This window comes from Ciona intestinalis, unplaced genomic scaffold, assembly GCF_000224145.3.
Source record: "Ciona intestinalis unplaced genomic scaffold, KH HT000122.2, whole genome shotgun sequence".
Classification (NCBI taxonomy): Eukaryota; Metazoa; Chordata; class Ascidiacea; order Phlebobranchia; family Cionidae; genus Ciona; species Ciona intestinalis.
The window spans coordinates 34,783-56,803 of NW_004190444.2; the positions used below are offsets into that span (position 1 = coordinate 34,783).

At 37.5% G+C, this 22,021-nt stretch overlaps 4 protein-coding genes and 1 long non-coding RNA gene across 5 annotated transcripts in view; 1 reads left to right on the forward strand and 4 right to left on the reverse strand.

The window, feature by feature from the left end:
* Nucleotides 1–4,756, reverse strand: part of LOC100187090 (urocanate hydratase) — an 8,217-nt gene extending 3,461 nt beyond the window's left edge. The window contains 9 exon segments of the mRNA XM_026838867.1: nt 7–49; nt 420–571; nt 1,042–1,166; nt 1,651–1,803; nt 2,218–2,341; nt 2,756–2,815; nt 3,197–3,290; nt 3,729–3,859; nt 4,608–4,756. Of these exon segments, the coding sequence (XP_026694668.1) occupies nt 7–49; nt 420–571; nt 1,042–1,166; nt 1,651–1,803; nt 2,218–2,341; nt 2,756–2,815; nt 3,197–3,290; nt 3,729–3,859; nt 4,608–4,733 (1,008 nt within the window). The 5' untranslated portion in view covers nt 4,734–4,756.
* Nucleotides 4,757–4,762: 6 nt separating this feature from the next.
* On the reverse strand, nt 4,763–8,824 carry LOC100184695 (leucine-rich repeat and calponin homology domain-containing protein 1). Its single transcript, XM_002119992.5, has one exon. It carries the CDS (start codon nt 8,758–8,760, stop codon nt 6,976–6,978), a length of 1,785 nt encoding a protein of 594 aa, XP_002120028.1. The 5' UTR covers nt 8,761–8,824; the 3' UTR covers nt 4,763–6,975.
* A 3,004-nt stretch (nt 8,825–11,828) lies between these two features.
* LOC113475148 lies at nt 11,829–18,005 on the reverse strand. Its single transcript, XR_003396889.1, has 3 exons — nt 17,945–18,005; nt 15,595–15,775; nt 11,829–12,336 (listed from the first exon to the last, which is right to left on the reverse strand). It is a non-coding gene; the product is annotated as an uncharacterized LOC113475148 (long non-coding RNA).
* On the forward strand, nt 12,070–18,869 carry LOC100182329 (transmembrane protein 26-like). Its single transcript, XM_002120052.4, has 10 exons — nt 12,070–12,364; nt 13,773–13,911; nt 14,213–14,330; nt 14,546–14,895; nt 15,620–15,791; nt 16,441–16,529; nt 16,913–17,071; nt 17,386–17,517; nt 17,952–18,078; nt 18,412–18,869. The coding sequence occupies exons 1-10, from the start codon at nt 12,108–12,110 to the stop codon at nt 18,507–18,509; spliced, it is 1,641 nt and encodes a 546-aa protein (XP_002120088.1). The 5' UTR covers nt 12,070–12,107; the 3' UTR covers nt 18,510–18,869.
* A 31-nt stretch (nt 18,870–18,900) lies between these two features.
* Nucleotides 18,901–22,021, reverse strand: part of LOC100187139 (HSPB1-associated protein 1) — a 5,060-nt gene continuing 1,939 nt past the window's right edge. Inside the window, exons 4-6 of the mRNA XM_002119723.5 lie at nt 21,495–21,631; nt 20,720–20,846; nt 18,901–19,938 (exon numbers count right to left, since the gene is read on the reverse strand). Of these exons, the coding sequence (XP_002119759.1) occupies nt 19,282–19,938; nt 20,720–20,846; nt 21,495–21,631 (921 nt within the window). The 3' untranslated portion in view covers nt 18,901–19,281. The remainder of the gene's footprint in view (nt 19,939–20,719; nt 20,847–21,494; nt 21,632–22,021) is intronic.

Sequence of the window (22,021 nt, forward strand, 5' to 3'; positions counted from 1 at the left end):
ATCCACGAGGCATTCACCCGTCTCTTCGTAAATCTCAACCAAACGTTCCCTGTAAGAAGAAAGTTCAAAATTACACAAAATTTCTAAAAAACTTTAAAAAAACAGTAAGAATTCCAAAAAATATGAAAAATTTAAAAAAGCACATCAAGTATTCATCTCATCTTACATCAACAATGTTCCAATAAAAAATTAAAGAAGTACTGCATAAATACTTGAATGTAACTTACTTTATCATTGCGTGAAACGACAGTCATTATAACCAAAAACGACAGTCGTTATAACGGAAAACGACAGGCGTTATAACATGGGTATTCATACACCTCGCGTCAGCTTACGAGAGTATGTTACTTTGTGGGCGATTATTTACTTATCAAAAAATAACATTTTCCCGAATTCCCATAAGCATTAAGTCCCCTTACCATAAATCAACTATGTTTCCATGGTACCCGATGCTGACAACCTCCCCCCCGCCCCGGGCATCCCGCAACATCCGGATCAAATCATCGAGATCCGATGTTTTCTTCATCAGCCAACCTTGGTTGTATCGCTTGTTGAGAGCGGTCTCGTCAATCTGGTGGTAAATGTGGAGATATGTCACTATAACATGGGTATTGTGGTGTAGCGGGGAAAGTGTTCATTATAACACATGCATGAAGGTGGTCAATCTGGTGGAGTTGGCGAAATAATGGGGTGGATGTGCGAATATAAACTTTGCATGGGGGGGTATCGACAGTCGTTATAACGACCACTGGGTTGGAGCTATTACAGCTGAGTTTATTGCTAAAGCATCCATACACCAACAACAATAGCAGTACTAGCGCTTTAGCAGTAGACAGCTTTGGATTAATGCCTTCTGGCCAGCACTTTGAACACTAACCTAAAAAATCAAATCACAAATCTGCTGACTAATCAATCTGCCAATCACAAAACACCGAGTCATTTAATCTGAGTCATAATTTGAAACAATACAAATAATGAGTCATCCAATCAGCATTATGACATCACCACACAGCATTTGTTGGTGATTATGACATCACATACCTCTGCTATTATTCCAACACAACCAGCTATTGTTGCAGCTTTAGCTTGAGCCCCACTCATACCCCCTAACCCGCTTGTGAGGAAAACTTTTCCACGCAGGTTTTCCACGTTGAGGTATTTGCGCCCTGGGAATAGATATCATATTATGTTATTTATAGATATCATATTAATGGTTATATAGATATCATATTAATTAATATATAGATATCATATTAATGGTTATATAGATATCATATTAATTGTTATATAGATATCATATTAATGGTTATAAGAACATTCTGCTGCTGTTGGTACCAGGCAATCTGTAATGCCTAAAACAGCTCTACTGGTATAAACGTTAACTTGATTGCATCACTGTTTTGTTTGCAATACGGCAATACATCACCTAAGTATGACAATTTGGACAACTTATTAGTGACCACTGGGTTGGAGCAATTACTGTTATATGTCTTGCTCAAGAACACATTCGCCCACAATAACATTAGCCTCGAACCCTGTAACTTTTGCTAATTTTCATTATTTTGCCGATAAGTTTCTTTCCCAAGGACATATATGCCTACAGCTACAACAGATATTTAGAATTTAGTTTACAACTCTGTTAAACCTTACCTGCATTCATAACAGTGATGGTGGTCCCGTGAACTATTCCTTGTGGACCAATGTAACAATAACTACCCGCAGTCATCTGTCCGTACATGGTAACACCCATGGCAAACATGCGGTCGTAGTCAGCAGAAGTGGAGTAGTTGGGGATCACCATTCCTGTCGTAGAGGGTAATGTTGGGTTATTTATAAATACATCAATCAATGACACACTAGATATTCTTGGAGGAGAAATTTTATGAATCGGGTTTTTTTTTGTGGCTGGTAATTTGGACACCCCATTATCTAGGTTGGAGCAATTGCCGTTAAGTGTCTTGTCCAATGACACATACGCCCACAATGGTAGCAGCTTTGAGCATTGAACCCGGTGTTGTGATTATTTTTTCCAACCAATGAATTTGAGCCAAGCAATATTGCGCAATCACCGCTTGGTACAAATACTACATGAAGTCTCTTAAATATTAAACAGTTGGAAAATATCCCACGGCAAAATATTTTTTAACACATTTTGCACAATACCTGTTAGGTACAAAACCACAACCTAACCACTGCACCTGCTATTTCTATGCTTACCGTTGGTTATCACCACACGAGGAGCTGAAGAGTTGCTTGGGAACAAACCTTGTGGGTGACCGGAGCACATTACGAGGGTTTGGTTGGTGGTGAGACGGGATAAATAACCCATGGTTAGCCAGAACTGGAAAGAAAGATGGTTTGTAACTTGGGTGTAAGGGTATATTCTATATGGGTGAGGTTCTACAGTGAGGCATGCCATGGGACCTGGGATTTACGCCAGAGTTGGCCATTACCTCAACATTGTATATACACATTCTATACTATTCTATAAGGGTAAGTTCAGGTGCCTATCTTTTTAGACAATGTACCCATGTTATTACTTCTAGTTGGCGCGGTTAACCTGTTACTATGTGTACCCACATTATCTTTATATATCATAATTGATTCCAAGACATACATAGACATGTAAGCGTTATGTGTCTATGGCTATGAGTAATGCACTATGACAAGGCATTTAGATCAGGATTTGCCCATCACCTACTGGAATATCTTACAAAGCAGATACATAATCATCAAACAACAGTCGTGTACCCACTTGTGCCCAGTTACTGAAGACTTGTCCATTTCCCCCATATGTTACCAACTCATGGGGGTACTGTAATGTAAATGCATTGGTTTACTAACTTTGTATAATAAATGCATTGGTTTACTAACTGCGTATAATAAATGCATTGGTTTACTAACTGCGTATAATAAATGTATTGGTTTAAATACAAAGAAGGTTCTTTTAAATGCACTATAAAAGTTCAGAATGACATGACATTATGTTATAATTAAGTGCACAAATTTTACAATAACAGTCAAAGGGTTTAAGAACTACTGTAGTAGGTGAACCAACCAAATCAAATGGTGACCAAGGGGTTGAGAGGTACTGACTTAATCATTTATTGCTCTTCCTTTATCTACTATCTTTAAATAGTATGATTTTCGCGATCGTTTTTAACAAAAAATAAATAAAAGGTTGCTTTATACTCACCTGCGCAACTACATGGTCGAGGTTGTTCATTATCATTAACATGATGGCTGCTGCATGTTTACATACGCATGGGTAAGCATCTATATGGTAGGCCCTGTGGGAGATATTAAGCGTTTGTACTTATTTTATTCTTTGGTTGCAAGGCAAGCACCTGACTACTTGGCCCTGAATATTTAAAAAATGTTGAGTTTAAGTAGTTGTTCACAACTATATCACATTTCATCATTCAGTTAAAACGTGCTGACCGTACATTAATATTCAATCGCAGTTTCCTTTGCAACAATAAATTTAGTTGTATTTGAACGACATTTCATTATTTTTGACAGCTATTTTTACAAAGTGTCAACAAAACAATAACCTTGATTTGGTTGCACCACTTTTTACAGGTGTTTATATAAGTTAAATAAAGATTTTGACAGTTATTTTTTGTCAACAAAATAATAAGATATATATAATCAGTTAAATATCCTTGAATTGGTTGCACCACTTTTCAAATACACCGAACCCCTCATATAACAACCAAACATCTTACTTCAGTTGAAACTGAGGCAACAGCCGGTACATGTAAATATGGCCGTAGTTTCTCAATTCTTCTGCAAATTCTGTCGCCAACAATTTATGATGTTTTGGTGCAAAATAACGAAGTGCGTTCTTTATTGCCGTCTGTAATATTGTTAGGTTATTGAATCAATCATATTGGTTCAAAAATCTAAGATCCCATGCCGTGTTACAGTGTAGGAACTCACTCATATAGAAAAGAAACTACATCATAGGGCATGTAATAGTTCTTCTATGGTAACAAATATGGTGATATAAATACAATACGCATCTACCAGTTGATACAGTAGAAGCGAATATTGCTGCAGAAACTACTTAACACCTTGGCACTTTTGGGGTAATGGGCCAACTCTGGTCTAAATCCCAGGTTCCATGACGTGCCTCGCTGTAGGACCTTACCCATATACAATGTTGGGGTATTAGACCAACTCTTGCCTAAATCTCAGATCCCATGCCGTGCCTCACCCATATAGAATAGAATGTGCATCCCATGGCGTGCCTCGCTGTAGGACCTCACTCATATAGAATAGAATGTGCATATACAAAATTGGGGTAATGGACAACTCTGGTCTAAATCCCAGCTTCCATGGCATGCCTCACTGTAGGACCTCACCCATATAGAATAGAATGTGCATATACAATGTTGGGGTAATGGGCCAACTCTGGTCTAAATCCCAGACCCAATGGCATGCCTCACTGTAGGACCTTACCCATATAGAATAGAATGTGCATATACAGTGCTGGGGTAATGGGCCAAGTATGGCCTAAATCCCAGATCCCATGGCATGTCACCCATTAAAACATACAATACAAACTTCATCCCGCCACCTGAATACCATGGGCAATTTCTTACCTTCCTTTCCTCCTCAGACAAGTTGTTGTTACGAAACGGAGCATGAGGTATAGATGTATCTCGTGGTTTAAGTTCAGGAAGTTGATCAGGAATCCCGTTACATAAAACTTTTAATTCAGCCATCATTGTATATTGCTCTACCCCTACTTTCCTAACAGTAACACAGAAATGAGTAAAATAATTTTATTAATCACAAAAGCAGGGCTTATTGAAGAATTAAAAGCTCTCTGTGTAAGATAGAAGCGTCACTTTATATTCGAACCAACCACAACAAAGAACTCAACAACGAGGAAAAAGTTGTGTAAAATAAATACAAAAAAATCACGAAAAACGTTTTTTCTTTGTAAAAGGAAAATATTTTAAAATAAGGTCAAACCTTCTGAAAATATTAATTTTGGGCAAAATAAACATCCATTGTTGTAAGAGGGACAGTGGTATGATAATGCAATATTGTGTGCTACATAATAATTGGTTTTCCACATAGGCGCCAAACTCTTAAACACAGGGAAGGCAGGGATAGTTTGACACAATCCTGTGTCTAACTTATTGGTTGTAATGTTTAATGCATTGCAGAAATTCCAGGGGTATGCCCGCCCACCCTGCCACCCCAGGTATGGTGCCCATGGTTTCACATCCCTTTAAATAAGTGCATGTGAAACAAGCTAGCAAGATTTGACTCTTAATGTGAACAAATGCTGAAAAAATTGAACGGGATTTTTTCGGATCAAAGTCAGGAATTAAAATGGAACTGTGAAGATGACTCATCAAAATATTTCATGATTCAGCAAAAATAAAATAAAGAACAAGAGAGCAAAGTTTAAAATGTGCCACAATTCAACCTGAACATAAAAATAATATAACATCAAACTGCTACGAGTAATTTGCTGCAATATTAGCTTTTAGGGTTTCCCAACTTTTTAGGGGTCACAAGTTTTTGTAAATTTTCTATCACCGCAATCTTATGCCAAATTCAATTTATTATAGGCAACTAACCAAAAAAATAATATGTTCCAGTTTTAGTAATATTGTTGCGGACCATTGTTAACTTTGAATGTGACCCTTTTAGTTTGGGAAACCCTGGCTCTTATGGAATGATATTTTGATAAGCAGAAATACCAACTAACACAGTGGTTCTAAATCTTAACTGAGTGGCCACAAATAGTAGGCATTTAAAATTTGGGTGGAAAATGAAAATAAGTTGACCAAAATGGTTTTTAAGTTTCAGTCAAAATGTGAGGGTGTGACTGTGAACATAGACAGAACATAACACAAACTTAGAAGGGGAGGCGTTTTAAGGAACCACTGGTTAAAGATTAATGTCAGTTTGCTTAAAATTTCAATAATTTGGTAACAAAAAAATTTAATAGTTTACGTTTTTAAAATAGGCAGCAATAAAAAAATAATTTTGTGACAATGAACCAAAAGCCCCAGGTCCCTAGATGTGCCACACTACGACCTCACCCATATATAATAAGACAAGGTGTTAGAGTGATTTAAACTAGTGGTCACAGTTTTGGTAGGCGGCAAAATAAATTGCACAATAACGAACATGATTGGGGTACCTTCAGTACAACAAAGAGACTATAAAGATCATATTAAACTTCATAAAGATCATATAAATACCAAGCCATATATCCCGCAAGCAGCAATGCAAGATCTTATGTGAAAAATTCAAATTTAAACGTTTTCTCAAAAAAGAGAAAAATTGTAGGAAAAACGACAAAGGCTTTTTATAATCATGCAATAGGAGTTAACGTATTTCATTGTAGTTTGTATGAATAAACAATGGGCATTGTGACATAACCAAACAATGACATCATAATTTGCATTGTTATGAATAAATTGCTTATTGTGATGTGGCAGCATTGTTGATATAATTATAATACGCAGCAGATCATAGGCATAGGCGTCACGTTGGGGTCGTCTGGGATGACATAATTATGTCTAATTTTTAAACAGGGTGACATTTTGTTTTGGCACCCAAGTTTTTGCTCCAAAACTGCTCTTATCCTGCTGTTAGGTGTCTATACAAACAAGCAGAGCCAAAGTATATTGCATTCACCACATTAATCAATGAGGTTCCCTATGTTTGACAAATATGAGTATAACTGCATTTTAACAATGTCACCCCAAATTTTGTCTAAAATTTCCAATCATGACGCCCATAGTCTTTGGGTGATATAACATGGAATATACAAGGACACATGTTAACTTTAGGTGCCTTAGTGCAACATTCACAGCAGATTCATATCAAGATACAGCTTATAAGGGTTAGATGGTCTAGAAATCAACTAGAAAATAAGTACGGCATAAAATCAGGATCTTAATATACAAAGATTCGTAAATTTGCGCTAATTTAAGATTTCAATCAAGAAGAAATGATTTTTTTAACAGGACTGCTTGTGCTTGTTCTGGCATAAGATACTTTAACAGAGGGCGCTGGGGTGGAGTGGTCTTGGGATTTATGTTTATCGAGTTTTAGTAATTCCTTCACGCACTCTGTAACATGTGGAATATTGCGCTCATGCAGAATATCAGTTGAATCACAAAGTCGCTTCGGGTTCACCCCGAGCTTCGTGCACGCATCTAGAAAGTTGTCCACGTTCCGCCGACACTTGGCCATAGATAACTTAGGAACAGCAGGGGACGGAACATGAATCGTTGGGATGGAACGAGCTTTCAGATGATTCGCGAGGTGGCATAAGATGACACCGTCCGCTAACGCTGGCATCAGGTCTGGCGGTAACGGCATCTTTAACCTTGATGCAATGCTCTCACGAAGGCCTTCTAACATTTCCATTTCTTCGTAAATTTTCTCCGTTCTTCTTCTCATTGTGAAAGACATCTGGTCGGTGTCCGTGTGTTTCTTTCGATGGGCCGTGCGCGGTTTAATAACCTCCAAGAAATGTGGTTGCTCGTGCGAACTTAATCTTTTTGACTTCTGGTCCTTAACAAGCGGGGTATACCCCGGGAATGATGAAGTTGTACTTATCTTTGCTTCCCGGGAGTTACGACGATTGTGATTCACATTCGTAACATTCTCATGAACATGAGCGTTATCACGTGCAAGACTCATGTTTTCCTTTTCCTGTTTCACGGTGTCTTTTATAATATCTGCCACACTTTGCTTTCGAGGGGTTTTTACTTCTTTACTTTGAGATTTTTTCGGGGATTTTTTCTTCGGTGATTGTCGTTTTGGTGAGGATGCGCTTTTCGGTCTCTTAGTAGGGGATTCCCGCATTACTCCATTTGTCTGTGCTTTGACAGGAGACATGTTTTCAACCGGGCTATCGACAAATATTTCTTCCTCTTCAGGCAGTACGTTGGATATTGCGTTGAGTGCTTCACTTACACCAAGTGCAGCTGTAACTTGTGAAACCAAATCATCGGGCTTCTTGGAAGAAAATGCATTTTCTTGCATTCTCTGGCTCTTGGCAACTTCTAGCTGGAGGGATTTGAACAAGTGGACTCTTCCTTTCTTTAGAACTTTCAATGGAGGCGACACTAATGGGTTATCATGGACAATTAGCTGTTGCAGTGAAGTTATATCATCGAAACAAAGTGGGATTGAAGAAATCTTGTTGGAACTTGCGTCTAAATGTACGAGAGATAATTTTGACAGCTCATCAGGTAAAATAGAAATATTATTTCTTGACACATCGAGATGTAATAGTGACTCCATGTCGCCCACTTGTGGAGGGATGCGGTCGATCTGGTTTCCGCTAACATCGAGTTCTTGAAGTCGTTTCAATTTCCCGACTTCATCTGGGATAGAAACAACATTATTGTTACTTAATTTCAACATAACGAGTGACTTCATTTCGCTGATAGAAGCGGGAAGATGGGACAAAAAGTTGTTGCTAAGATCAAGGACTCTTATTAGCCGCATCCGGAGTAAAAACTCGGGAATAGTTTTGATGAGGTTCCGTGACATCACGACGCTCCGTAACGAGTGCCATTCGCAAATATCCAACGGTACTTCAGTTAAATAGTTTCCAGTAAAGTCAAGCATGCAGGTGTCCAGCAGAAAGTGTCCTTCTCCACTTAAATCTAGGTCTTTTAACCTCCGATTTGTGGCGATCAGGGTTCCAGAGAATTGAGCATCTTCGAGTATCTTCTCGTTGCTCCGTGCAGATAAATGATGAGCAATCATCACTTTACATTGAGATTATTATTAAACTGAACAACTGTGGTAAACAATATATTTTGTAACTTCTGTAACTGTTTGAAAAATATAAAGTAAATGGCTGGTGAATGTTTGAATATAACAACTGTGTACGCTGGGAATATTATTAAACTAGACAATTATTGATAAAATATTGAACCATAATATATATGATTAAATATGAAGTAATGATAAACAGTCTATTAACAATATGATAACTATCACTCACTGCTAACACTTTCAAATTATTATTTTACTAAATAACTGTAAATAAAATTTTAAACTAAATATATTGATTCAATTTTTCAAATATAATATTATACATGAAATTGTAATACATGAAATTGAACCAAAAACCATAATAACAACATGTCCGAAACTTTTTAATATAAACAAGTTATTAAAATAATACGATTTTCACCATAGGAAAAAGCCAAAGCACATTGCCGATTGCCATAACGTGGCCTTGAAATTAAAATTGAATCAATAAAGTTAATCACCAACAAACAAAACTAAATCAATATATTAAACAAAGAGGTCCCTGCTACTATTGCAGTAAACGGTAACTGTATATTTAAATGAAATATAAACAAGGAACAGATGCTTATACAAACACCTAATATCCCTTATCTATACAGAGTATCTGTGTTGTATTATATGAGCTAAAACAAACCAGTTCCTAATTACAAAATCTTCATATATATTTAGTGTAGCAAATTTATTTAATATGAAAAATAAATTTAAAAAATGCGTTTTTAATTTTTTTTAATACTACCTTAAAAATGACATTTATGATTATTTTCTGTACAATTTTTCTAGTTAAATATAAACTACAAGAGATACTTATTGACTAGAACGGAATATTTTCTTAAAAGTTACGTAATTTTACGAATTATAATAAAAACAAACCAACAACGAAATCACAAACACACCCACGACGTCATTACACGCTTCAGTGATTCCACAACAATAGTGCTGCCAGGCTAAAAATAGTTTCCTGGTTTTATTTGATTTCTATAACAGAAAGTAACGGATGTTAATATTTTAAATTCGAGTTTGTGTTCCATAAGTTTTAATATTTTTTTTCAATACAGTTTGGTGCCGTATGTCAGGTGTTAAAAAGCTCACATCGTAACTAAAGGGTACTCGGTTCGACGCCCAATGCGGCTACTATTGTATGCGCGTGTGTATTTTCGAAACAAACCAAAGAATCATTTATGAATATAAACTACTTTATCCCGTGTGGCCAGAAAACGACAGTCGTTATCACACGGAACACCTCGTGCCAGCTTACGAGTTAGGAGTTACCATGTACGTTACTTTGTGGGTAATTAATTTTTTGGATTTTTTTTATGTGTGGCTGACAATTCGGACAACCCATTGGTGACCACTAGGTTAGAGCAATATTCGTTAAGTGTCTTGCCCAAGGACACATACGCCACAATGGTAGCAGCGTCGAGCCTTGAACCCATTACCTATCGGTTACAGGCAGGCGCGCTAACCAGTATGCCACGGCGCCGGTAAACTTTTGAACAAATGTAAAGTAACATACTTGGTAACTCGTAAGCGTGCACGAGGTGTATGAAACAGAACACCCGTATTATAACGACTGTCGTTGCCCCGCCATGCGAAGATAAATAAGTTACATTTATTTATTAAATGACAACATTTAGCCAACCCTGGCTTATTTTGGTTGGAATGACTTTCACCCATGGTTGCCAGTTGCCACAGTCACATTGAAACCAACGTAATTACATCTTTACTTCTGCGAGTAAAATACAGATACGGAACACCTGCCTTCAATTAAACCTAAGGTTACAGTCTGGAGCACAAAACCACAACGAACTTGGTTAACCTCGTTGTTGAGACCGTTTTCGGCCAAATATAGGAAAACGGAAAACCTGAATACCAATGTAAACCCGTAGCTATGATGTGTATTAACATCCAGCGTTGTATGGGGTCGACATTCTTTGTTTGTTTTTTTTGGTGTAGATGTTTTATTGATTTCATTCTTTTATCTTTTTACACCGAGGCGAGCTACGCTGTAGTGTAAACGCCGCTTAAATGAACAAACAAAGAAATATCTACACTGACTTGCGCTGAACAACGCTGGGTGTAGGTATTTCTTTGTTTGTTTGTTTAAGCGGGGTTCACACTATACACTGTAGCTCGTAGATATTTCTTTGTTTGCTTTTTCACCCATGGACATTGTTTTACAACCCTACCATTTTCTCATTATTTAACCTGCCGTCACGCTCCAGTGCGAGACACAAAAATTACGGTTTACCTAATGACGTCATGAAAGGTGGCTGGGAGCAATAAAACCAGACGAGTCAAAGAATTTAGGTTTAGTTTAGTTGGAACCGCCGTAGCCAACGGGTTAGGCTGTGTATATGTGGTATAGGTTGAGTTAGCTGTAGTTGTATATAGGAGATAGGGGTTTAGAGTTATGGTTTCTTATGTACTACTTAATATAAAAAGAACGATAGCGAAGATCAAATGAACGAAGTGAGAGAAAAGGAGCGAAATACGGCATTCGTTAAAAACTACTCGAGGAAGGTGTAACAACATTTCAATACAGTAGGGTTGAACAATAGATGTAACTTGTTTATCCTCGCATGGCGGGGCAATGAGAGTCGTTATAATACGGGTGTTCTGCTTCATGCACCTCGTGTTCGCTTATGAGTTACCACGTATGTAACTTTGTGGGTGATTCTTCTTATTTATTTTTCAATGTATGGAAAACAGCTCAGACAAACCATTAATGGACTACTGGGCTGAACCACGGCACCGACAAACTGTATTTAAAGTTACAGCCTTGAGTCTAACCAGTGGTTGTAAGGCGGTGATGAAATCTTTTGCTGACGCCAAAAATGTAAAGAATTTGGCGAAGACAGATTAACTAAAGGTGTATGGGCGCGTGGGCCATTAAAGTTATGCTTCACAACGATTGAGGCCATTAGGAATAAGCTTGGTATATAGTCAACGTCAGTATGTGTGATTTAACTGTTTATTATGTTGAACTGTGGGGTAAGATGGGATAATGTTGTGGGGTAAGATGGGATATCGTTGGCACCAAAATCCAATATATTACAAACGCGCTTTCAACAATTAACAATGCTTTCATAGAGTCGGTGAGGATACAGTTATATAGTTTTGTTTGATACTAAATTGGACAAGAAAAGAGAATAAAAGCGTGTCCCAACTTACCCCACCCTAATATATCATATAGCATTAGAATATCATTTAACGACGTATAATAAAAATAATACTCTTGTCACATCTACAGAGATAGCACTGATGACGTCATAGGGCATAGATACGTCACCATTACCATGGCTATTGACGGCAGTTACGTATCTCGGCGTAAATCATCGGCGAGGATAAAGAAGAGAGAAAAAGTTGGTTGCGTGCCCAAAGTATCCGCAGTGTTGACCAGACTCATGTTCATATTACACGCAACACTTGCTTTGTGGAGGATTAGCGAGTTATACGAACCTGTGTATTTGTACGCGTTAAGTGTAGGCTTGGGATGTTTGGTGCTGGAGATGGTGTTCACGTTGGCTGTACGGCAAGGAAAGGAATATAAGTGGTGAGTTATTACTACCAGGGGTGGGATTCGAACTGTAGAACCCATGGGTTACGAAAATCTCTTTAAATGTCCAGGCAGTAGGACCTCACTCATATAAAATACACACACGAGACTTCCTGAAATTTTGCGACACAAACACACTCGACTATTTTGGATGTCGTTTAAGTTTCGGCCAAATAAGAAATCGGAAAGTCGACAGCTTCGTCTAATTACTACGTCATATGACGTCATCACCCCTTTAACGCTTTACTGAGTTCACCACGCATGAGCTCACACGTGATGATTTAATTAACCGCGACCTCTGTTATGACGAAACAATCTTACTTGTTTACGAAACAAACCACATTAACACACAAACCAATAATTGTTACGTCACAAACAAATAACAATCGACTTCAAATACAAAGTTCGCGTTTTCTCTTGTGACGACACAATGCCCTCCGCCCCAAGTTCAAACAAAGTCTTTGTTTGATCATAATAAAAGGCAATGAATGGCGAAGTCGCGAGATCTTACTGTTACAAGTTTTCAACCTAGAACAATTTTTTAATTGGTTGTTAGCTTATTTTAGATCATGTTATAAAACACGAGAGTTATTTGGATAAAGAATATGAAATTCCTTCCGCTGGCTACCAGTGAAAATTTTGATCCCAAAACGTTTGTGTCTCACTGATACCCACCGTATAATTTATGTTTAAAAAATTTCGAATTTAAAGCACCTGCCATTATGTTCGACGAATTACGTTTATTACGTCATAATTGCTGAGATTCCAAATCTCGAAATTGAAGACACGATCTCTGTCACGTAACAATCACCCAATAATGATGGAATGGACGAATAACAATAATCGCTTCGGGCAGCGCTTGAAAACTTCTAAACCAATTATTTAGCTAGCAATAATAAGCAATAACAATATTGAAACTTGTTTAATTTCGTGAAATTCTGGAAACGGCAGCAAATTTTACCGATTTTGTATATATGGGGTAAGATGGTCCATGTTTTGTTCCCTTTTATCGTTCCATTTGCCAGTAAACAAAGAATATTTACAGAGTTATATAACCGCACCCTGACGACTCTAAAAGTGTTGTTAATTGTTAAAACAAGGTTGGGAAATACGGGATATTATGTGCCAACGGTATTCCATCTTACCCCCATCGTACCATATATCCCAAATTAACGGGATCTCCTATTGTATTGGAGCAAACATTAATATGGTGTATATCTAACAAGGCTTCATCCAAATATTTAGTGCATGTTCTAAAGAAGTATATGTTCTGTTAGTTTGAAAGGTTTTGCCCAAGCGTGTTTTTCTATCTGTTGTAGATTTATATTCAGAATTCTATAACCGTGTCTTTACATTAAAGTTTGTTGTATTCGTTTAACAAGTTTTATGTTCATCTTTTTTCCAGGTTTTGCCCAAGTGTGTTTTTCTACCTCCTCAGTGTTGTACCAAGTCTATGGTTTCTACAGATCGCACAGATGGATTATTATGACAATACTTCGCTACATGATGGAGGGTGTTTGGCGATAGTGGATATCAATGTAACGGTATGTATGGAGGCGGGTTCGAATCCATGCCAGGGTTGGAAAACCAGGAATCCTGGGTTCGAATCCAGGTCAGGGTTGGAGAACCAAGGATCCTGGGTTCGAATCCAGGGCAGGGTTGGAGAACCAGGGATCCTGGGTTCGAATCCAGGCCAGGGCTGGAGAACCAGGGATCCTGGGTTCGAATCCAGGCCAGGGTTGGAGAACCAAGGATCTTGGGTTCGAATCCAGGCCAGGGTTGGAGAACCAAGGATCCTGGGTTCGAATCCAGGCCAGGGTTTGAAAAACTGTTTTCAATTTTTAGATATCCCCCCCAATGACGCAAATTGAAAACGTAAGTGACGTCACAGCCGCGTGGAAATCGAATAATGACGTCAACCGATACAAACGTGACGTCACAGAAGCAAGTGGAAACAACAAAGGTGGTTAACAATAACTATTGTGATGAAAATATAGTATTTAACGAAAGTAGCTTAATTTGTTTTAATTAACTATACAACTCATTATATGTTTATAGTGCAATGTTGGTTTAGCAGCCGCGCTTTTATTTGGCAATTATTCTAAGAGAAAAAAAGATAAACACATTTTTTGCACAGATATATTTGCTTAAAACGTCATATTATTTTCCTTTATCCAGAAAAACGAAGGAAGAGGAAGCGAAAGTTACGTCGCAAACAACGACTTCGAACCACAACCTACGTCATAAACGCTACTACCGCGGGATATACAAGCGATTATGATGTCATAAATACAAGAACGGAATTACCTATTGTGACGTCATTGAATCCTGACGTTGTAACGAAAAGCGAGAACGATGTTTCCATGACGACCGGTGTTGGTAATGAACGAACAATAGAAATGACGCAATTTCTGTTGACGACGACGACGCGCGAACGCGAGAACCATGGCTTTGTTGACGTCACACGTCGTAAATTGAACGAATTCTCGAACGTTGTGAACAACGCGACGCGAACAGTAGATGAATTGGTGAGTAATTGTGACATCATTAAAGTGAATTATATAAGAGTGACGTCACATAGAAGGTATATGACGTCATACACTCATATTGAAGGCATTCACCTCTTCCTCACATTCAAACACAAACCACCATGATATTCCCCACATACAATGTTGTATCCATTCTTAGTAGTAACCGAACAATGTTCACTAACTCTCCACAAAGTTACATTCATTCTTCCTACAGTTCCGTTCATTCACATAAAAAATCTGAAATGAAAGTCACTTAATGAATGAATGCAAGTTGTTTGAGGGTAAAGAAAGTATTGCTATGAAAATTATTCTTTTAAACTGACCCAACAAAACCTTTCTCACCCGTCACCCCTATAGTTACATTCATTCACCCCTATCATACACCCTCTCTCCCCAGCCCCACAATTTACCCTCGCTCTCTACCAAGTTCTCAACCTACATTCATTTACTATAGTTCCCCTAATACTCCATTCATTCATTCACTTATTTATTCATTCATTCATTCATTCATTCATCCATTCATTCATTCATTTGTTCATTCATTCATTCACCTATTTATTCATTTATTATTTCAGTCATTCATTCATTCATTCATTTATTATTTCATTCATTCATTCATTCAATCATTCATTCATTCATTCATTCATTCATTCACCCTCACATAACTTGCAGTATAACTATGTGATTTACACGCACCAAGCATAATCCCTCCACCTTACAGCTGCACAAACTAGACCCCGAACAATGGCTCCTCGCTCTCCACCAAGTCCTTCTCTTCGTTCTCGTCATCGGACGATGGTTGTTGCCCAAAGGTGAGATCACCCGTGAACAATTGTCACAGCTCCTCCTTGTGTTTATTGGTGTCGGAGCCGATATTCTGGAATTTGTTACAGGTATTGTGATGTCATAACTATATTTGTATATTATTAGTATTATTTTTCTTAATTTTGTTAAATTTTGTCTTAAGCGTTTTTAAATTTTTAATAAAGAAAAACAATAACCTACAAAATTAATTATAATTTCACATCATATATATTACTGTGGGGTAAGATGGGACAGGGTTAGCACATAATATCCCATGTTTTCTAATCGTGTTTTTAACAGTTAACAACGCTCCTTTAGAGTCGTGGAACAAGTATTAATATTTTAAACATTCTAGAGTTCGTTACAGGTTATTGTGATGTCATAACTCATATTTTTATATTGATTGTTCAAATTCCACCTTATGTCATGCAAACAATAGGCATTGTTACATAACATAAGCAAATAACGTATAGAACGCAACAATGGAGCCATTTTGGAAAATTTCAAATTTACATAAAAATCACAAATTCTTCTACATTTTTTAAATGTTAAACAAATTTTGGGTCTTTTTCTTCTAAGTAACGGATACCAAATAATTTTAAGAATGCAGTTTCGGAAATTGTGTTTTATGTTTAATATTTGAGACGCAAATAAAATAAAATGTAACGGACAAAAATCCAACCGATTGTTTAATAAAGGACAACAAACCATTTTAGCATTGTGTTTTAAATTGAACAGAAACAATCGACAACGATGTGAAACAAGTTCAGTGCAACAGACTTCTACATTACATTATATACGCAGTATGGTCGTGGAGTTTGTTACAGGTATCAAGGTTCATATTGTTGTGTCTATACATGTATTTTACTTTTAATTACATAGTCACTTGTTTTAATAAAGCAGCACCATGGTTAGCTCACCTGCCTCTAGCCTAGAGGTTGCAGGTTCAAGACTCTACGTGGCATGAGGTAACACAGAACATAACGACTGTAGTTGCCTCGCCATGCGAGGATAAATAAGTTACATGCGTGGTAACTCGCACAAGGTGTATAAAACAGAACACCCGTAGCCATGTTAAAATAACCGTCCTTTTCCGGCCACACAAGGATAAATAAGTTACATTGATTCATTCACTCAAACCTATTATCCTCATTAACACTAACAATATCTTCCCCCATCTGGGTTTGAACCTCGTACCTCATGCTCACAGTTTACGCTCGTGCTGACTGCAGCGAAGTCAAGAAAAACCAGAGTTGGGTTTTCGAACGGGGAAAGAGTAGCCATTGTTCAAGACAATAGCAATTGTTGCGCGAGGTCTATATTTAATGATGCAGATTTGTGGGGGATCCTAGCTACTTTGTTGCTACAGGTGATATGATGCTTATTGTATAAAGTGGTACTTGGGGTTTAGGTCAAAGTTGGCCCATTTTTACATACGTGGTAACTTGTGAGCCAAACTGTAAAAATCTCTTATTTGCAAGTGCTTCCTTTTTAAATATGTTATATTCTTCCATGTGCGGTTTCTGTGTACACTAACTTTTCCCCCCATTACTATTCCACCATCATTTATTTCATTTACTTATATTTATTTATTCATTTACTTTAAGGTAACAGTCTCTGTTTGCATTTAAGTTACATTTACCCCACATAACTTTTTCAGCATCATTCATTTATTTATCCCAGGACCTTCCCTTCTTAGCCTTCAGACTCTACATGATGATCGTATACAACCAAATCCACCAAATGATGGTGTTTTTCACCGGAAAGAACGCACTGGTTGTTATCTTACAACTTTATAGGATTGTAGTTTTACAGGTGAGTTGTTATATGAGAGTAACAGGTTCAAAGCTCACTGCAGTGACTTGGGTATTTTTTTAAATTGGTGAAAACACATAGACCAGTGTTTAACCATGTTATTTTTGGTAATTGGTAGTTGAAAGTCTTGGATGTTGACACCAGTAGCACATAATTGTAATACAAAAAAATCAATAGGGACAAAGTTAAGGAGTTTAAAGTGGACACAAACATACAACTTAAAGGAGGCAACATATAGACAGCATTTTATAGGGGACAACAAAATGGTTTGAGAAGTAATGAGAGACTAACAGTAGTAAACAAATAGTATTTACAGAATTTTATAATCATCTAATGGTATCCATCTTACCCCACAATAGTGTATTGCAGTATACCTCGCAGCAAGAGTGGGAAAATATATTTTATAATAATGAATATTTATTTTAACCTTCCAGATTGAACATAACAAGAAGAAGCCGGACTCTGCCACTCAATCGGAGCTCCAACCACTGAAAGGAACATTAGAAAGGTTAGCTCGGACCTCTGTGGAAGGAAGGGGGGTCGTGGCGGGGGATATTTCAAGTGAGTTTATTAGGTTTAGCATTTTGTTTCAAATGTAGCAGCCACACTTTTATCTGACACATTTAGACATGCAGTTTTTACCTGCAGCGTTTTAACGCCTGTATTTTGCTGCTTATTTCCTTCTCTTCGTTATTTTAACTAACCTGAACTTAGCTTTCCTTTTCGAAGAAAAAGTATGGTATGTAGGTATGGGTTTGATTTATAACATGGGTGAAGTTTAAATAAATAAATGAAACTTATTTATCCTTGCATAGAGCGCCAATCGTTTGTAACATATGAATGTCATTGAAATGGGTGAAAACTTAAGTGATTATCCATTGTTTAAATTCACAGATGCTACATTTAAAGCAAAGCGTAACGGAAGTGTAGTAGTGAAGATACGGCTGGAAAATGAATCAAAGGCTAGAACACGGCGAAAAGGGACCATATGAACTATGTATTGAATATACATTGTTATATATCAAGGTTACAGTTATCGAGTGTGGACTCGTTATAGCAGATGTTTCACCAAGTCTACTTAGTCTTTTACAAGCACTGATGATGCCAACAGTTTAGGTAAAACACATGATGTATTTGTGCCAATAGTTCAACATTTTGAACATGTTATGTTTATATCTGACTTGTTACACAACTATTCTGGCCCAAAATTATTCTATTGATTAAACAACTTCAGTATAATTGTAAAAATAAATATTGGAAATTCATGTTTATAAAAATTACTTTTATTCGAATCAAATATTTTTTCATTTCTCTGACAATTAAAGTGAAATAGTTTGAATTATTTGGAAACACTTTGCCATTTAATTTTTTATCTGGAAACACTTTTAAATTCAGCCATTTAGATACAAAACTAAACTTGTTGGTAATTTATCCAAAAAGGAAAATAAATATTTCTTACTGACTTTTTTGTTCTTGTTCCAATTTCTTCTTGTTTGTTTATTCTTCTTATTGCAACATTGCTACAAATAAATATTAACAAAAAGTGACTAAATTGTTTCTGTAATATAAGAGAGAGAGATTAAATAACATAACATGATTGGTGCCAAAGGAAAATATAACGCTCACTTTTTAAAAACATAACAAAAAACATCTGATGAAAAAATGTTCTTAGTCAGTGAGACATTGTTATTTAAATTCAATATCAATCTCTAAATAAATATACCAAAGTATTTATAGTTCACAGTACAACAGGGCCAATATGTTTTATTCCTTTGGTCCCCGTTTCAACAATTCACCAACAAGAGAGTCCACAACCTTTGGCGTCGACAAACATTCAACAAAATCTTGAAACGAAATTTTTTCAAAACTTCTTTTAAATTTTTTCGTAGATTTTTCTCGGCCGAGAATATTTTCCCAAATTCCAAATTTCTCAACACATTCTTCAAAAGTTAATTCTTTAACTGGAATTATTTCAACTCCTTCAGATACTGTATGACTACACACATTATAATGAGCAGGAGGTTCACAATTATGACAATTTTCAGGTTTTTCTGATGTTTTTGAGGCAACACATTCAAAATTGTCGCTTTTTACAGGGTTTTTTTGAGTTTTTTGATCATCAGATTTAAATTGATTATGTCTTTTAGGATTTTCCAAGTTTTTTTTGTCATTTTTTTCTGTAGTTTTTGGTTTATGTTTTCTTTGTTTTTTTTTGTAATGCTCCACAGCCAATTGTAGGAATTCCAAGTCTTCTTGGATTGATAAGGTGGTTTCAGAAGGATTGAACCAGGAGGATGGAGGAGGAGGGTGGGAGGGATTGGAGGAGCAAGAGTGGGAGGAGAAGTGAGAGCAAGAGTGAGATGCTGATTTGACTATTAGTTTTGATGCGGCTTCTTTCACCCGAGTTAAATCATCTTCATCCTGGGAGGAAATAAAAGAAGTTGTTTGTATTTAGTGTGTTGGGTGTAACTGATAGGTAACAAGAATACATAAACCTGCCAAACAACCCATAAGTGACCACTGGGTTGAAGCAATGTCCATTAAGTGACTTGCCCAAGGACACATACGCCACAACGGTGGCAGATTTGAGCCTTGAACTCATCATCCTCTGGCCTACAGGTCTAACCACCAAAACACTTTTTAACCAATTTTTCAAAATTTTAACCAATTTTTTTAAAGGTACACCTGATTGTCCTGCCCAAGGACACATACAGCTATCAGTACCGAGCATTGAACCCGGTATCCTTCAGTTACAATGCAAACACATATACACTGAGGCAGTGTCCGGCGCCGTGGCATAGTGGCTGCCTGTAACCAATAGGTATTGGGTCCAAGTTTCGACGCTGCTACCATTGTGGGCGTATGTGTCCTTGGTCAGGACACTTAACGGCAATGGCTCCAACCCAGTGGTGACTAATGGGTTGTCCAAATTATCAGTCATATAAAAAAAAATAAAAAATAAATCCCCCAATACATAATCACCCACAAAGTAACATACATGGTAACTTGTAAGTTTGCACGAGGTGTTAAACCCGTGTGATAACGACTGTCGTTTTCCGGCCACACGAGGATAAAGTAAGTTACATTCATTCATTCAGTACTGGACTGAATAGTTACCAGTAAATACATATAAACAAGCATATATAGAGAGACACAGAGAATGTATAAACAGAGTAAATACAAATATACATGAAATGCTTACAGATGGAAACCATGCATTCACGCTTATACTTGTCTCCAAGTTTTCCACGTAATGCCACCATTGTTGTGGTACGTATAACATGTCACCTGGTTCCAATGTTATAACATGGGGGTGGCAGGATGTGAAACTGTAAAATAATATACATCATGCTCACTGTCAAGTTTATATAGACCGACGTTGCCACACCATGCAAGGATAAATAAGTTAAATTTGATCCGATAGCTTTGTTAACAAATGCACATTATTATTATTTATGTTTTAATTCAAAGGCGCATTATACCAACCATCAATATCCCCACCTTTACAATGTTGTATATTCATCTGATATTTGTTACTCTGACCAAAGAATAAATCCTTATTCGATCATATATAAGTCTGGGTGTTGGGGTAATAGGCCAACTCTGGACTACATTCCGGTCCCTTGAAAGGGCCTCACCCATAGATAAATAACCACAGCCATAATAGCATTCCTGCCCCTTTTAGGCATAAATAAACAAGTCAAATTCATCCACTTATACACCTCATGCTCACCACCATCCACTTATACACCTCATGCTCACCACCATCCACTTATACACCTCATGTTCACCACCATCCACTTATACACCTCATGTTCACCACCATCCACTTATACACCTCATGCTCACCACCATCCACTTATACACCTCATGCTCACCACCATCCACTTATACACCTCATGCTCACCACCATCCACTTATACACCTCATGCTCACCACCATCCACTTATACACCTCATGCTCACCACCATCCCCACCTCTCATGCTCCTCCAGATCTGGATGTTGAAGATCAACTTTACTGAAGACACTCGACTCCTCATAAGGGATGCGGGTCGGATGGAGGTGTTGGGAGTCCGAGGGCGGGAACAACATCCATCTCTTCCTCCCTTGGACCTGGAGGGAAGGAATGTACCTCATGCTCATGTCGAGACATTTTTACTTCATACACCTCATGCTCGCTGTCGAGTTATAACACGAGTGTTGCACACCATACATGGTGGCTTCATACACCTCATGCTCGCTGTCGAGTTATAACACGAGTGTTGCACACCATACATGGTGGCTTCAAACACCTCGTGCTCACTGTCGAGTTATAACACGAGTGTTGCACACCATACATGGTGGCTTCATACACCTCATGCTCACTGTCGAGTTATAACACGAGTGTTGCACACCATACATGGTGGCTTCATACACCTCATGCTCACTGTCGAGTTATAACACGAGTGTTGCACACCATACATGGTGGCTTCATACACCTCATGCTCACTGTCGAGTTATAAC

What these genes read in the sequence shown, in the direction of transcription:
- LOC100182329 (XM_002120052.4), top strand. Translation starts at nt 12,108, where the DNA reads ATGGCTATTGACGGCAGTTACGTATCTCGGCGTAAATCATCGGCGAGG. An exon ending in GGTCGTGGAGTTTGTTACAG is followed by an intron (nt 16,530 to 16,912) that starts GTATCAAGGTTC and finishes TCATGCTCACAG; the next exon opens with TTTACGCTCGTGCTGACTGC. An exon ending in CGTGGCGGGGGATATTTCAA is followed by an intron (nt 18,079 to 18,411) that starts GTGAGTTTATTA and finishes TTAAATTCACAG; the next exon opens with ATGCTACATTTAAAGCAAAG.
- LOC100184695 (XM_002119992.5), bottom strand. Translation starts at nt 8,760, where the DNA reads ATGATTGCTCATCATTTATCTGCACGGAGCAACGAGAAGATACTCGAA.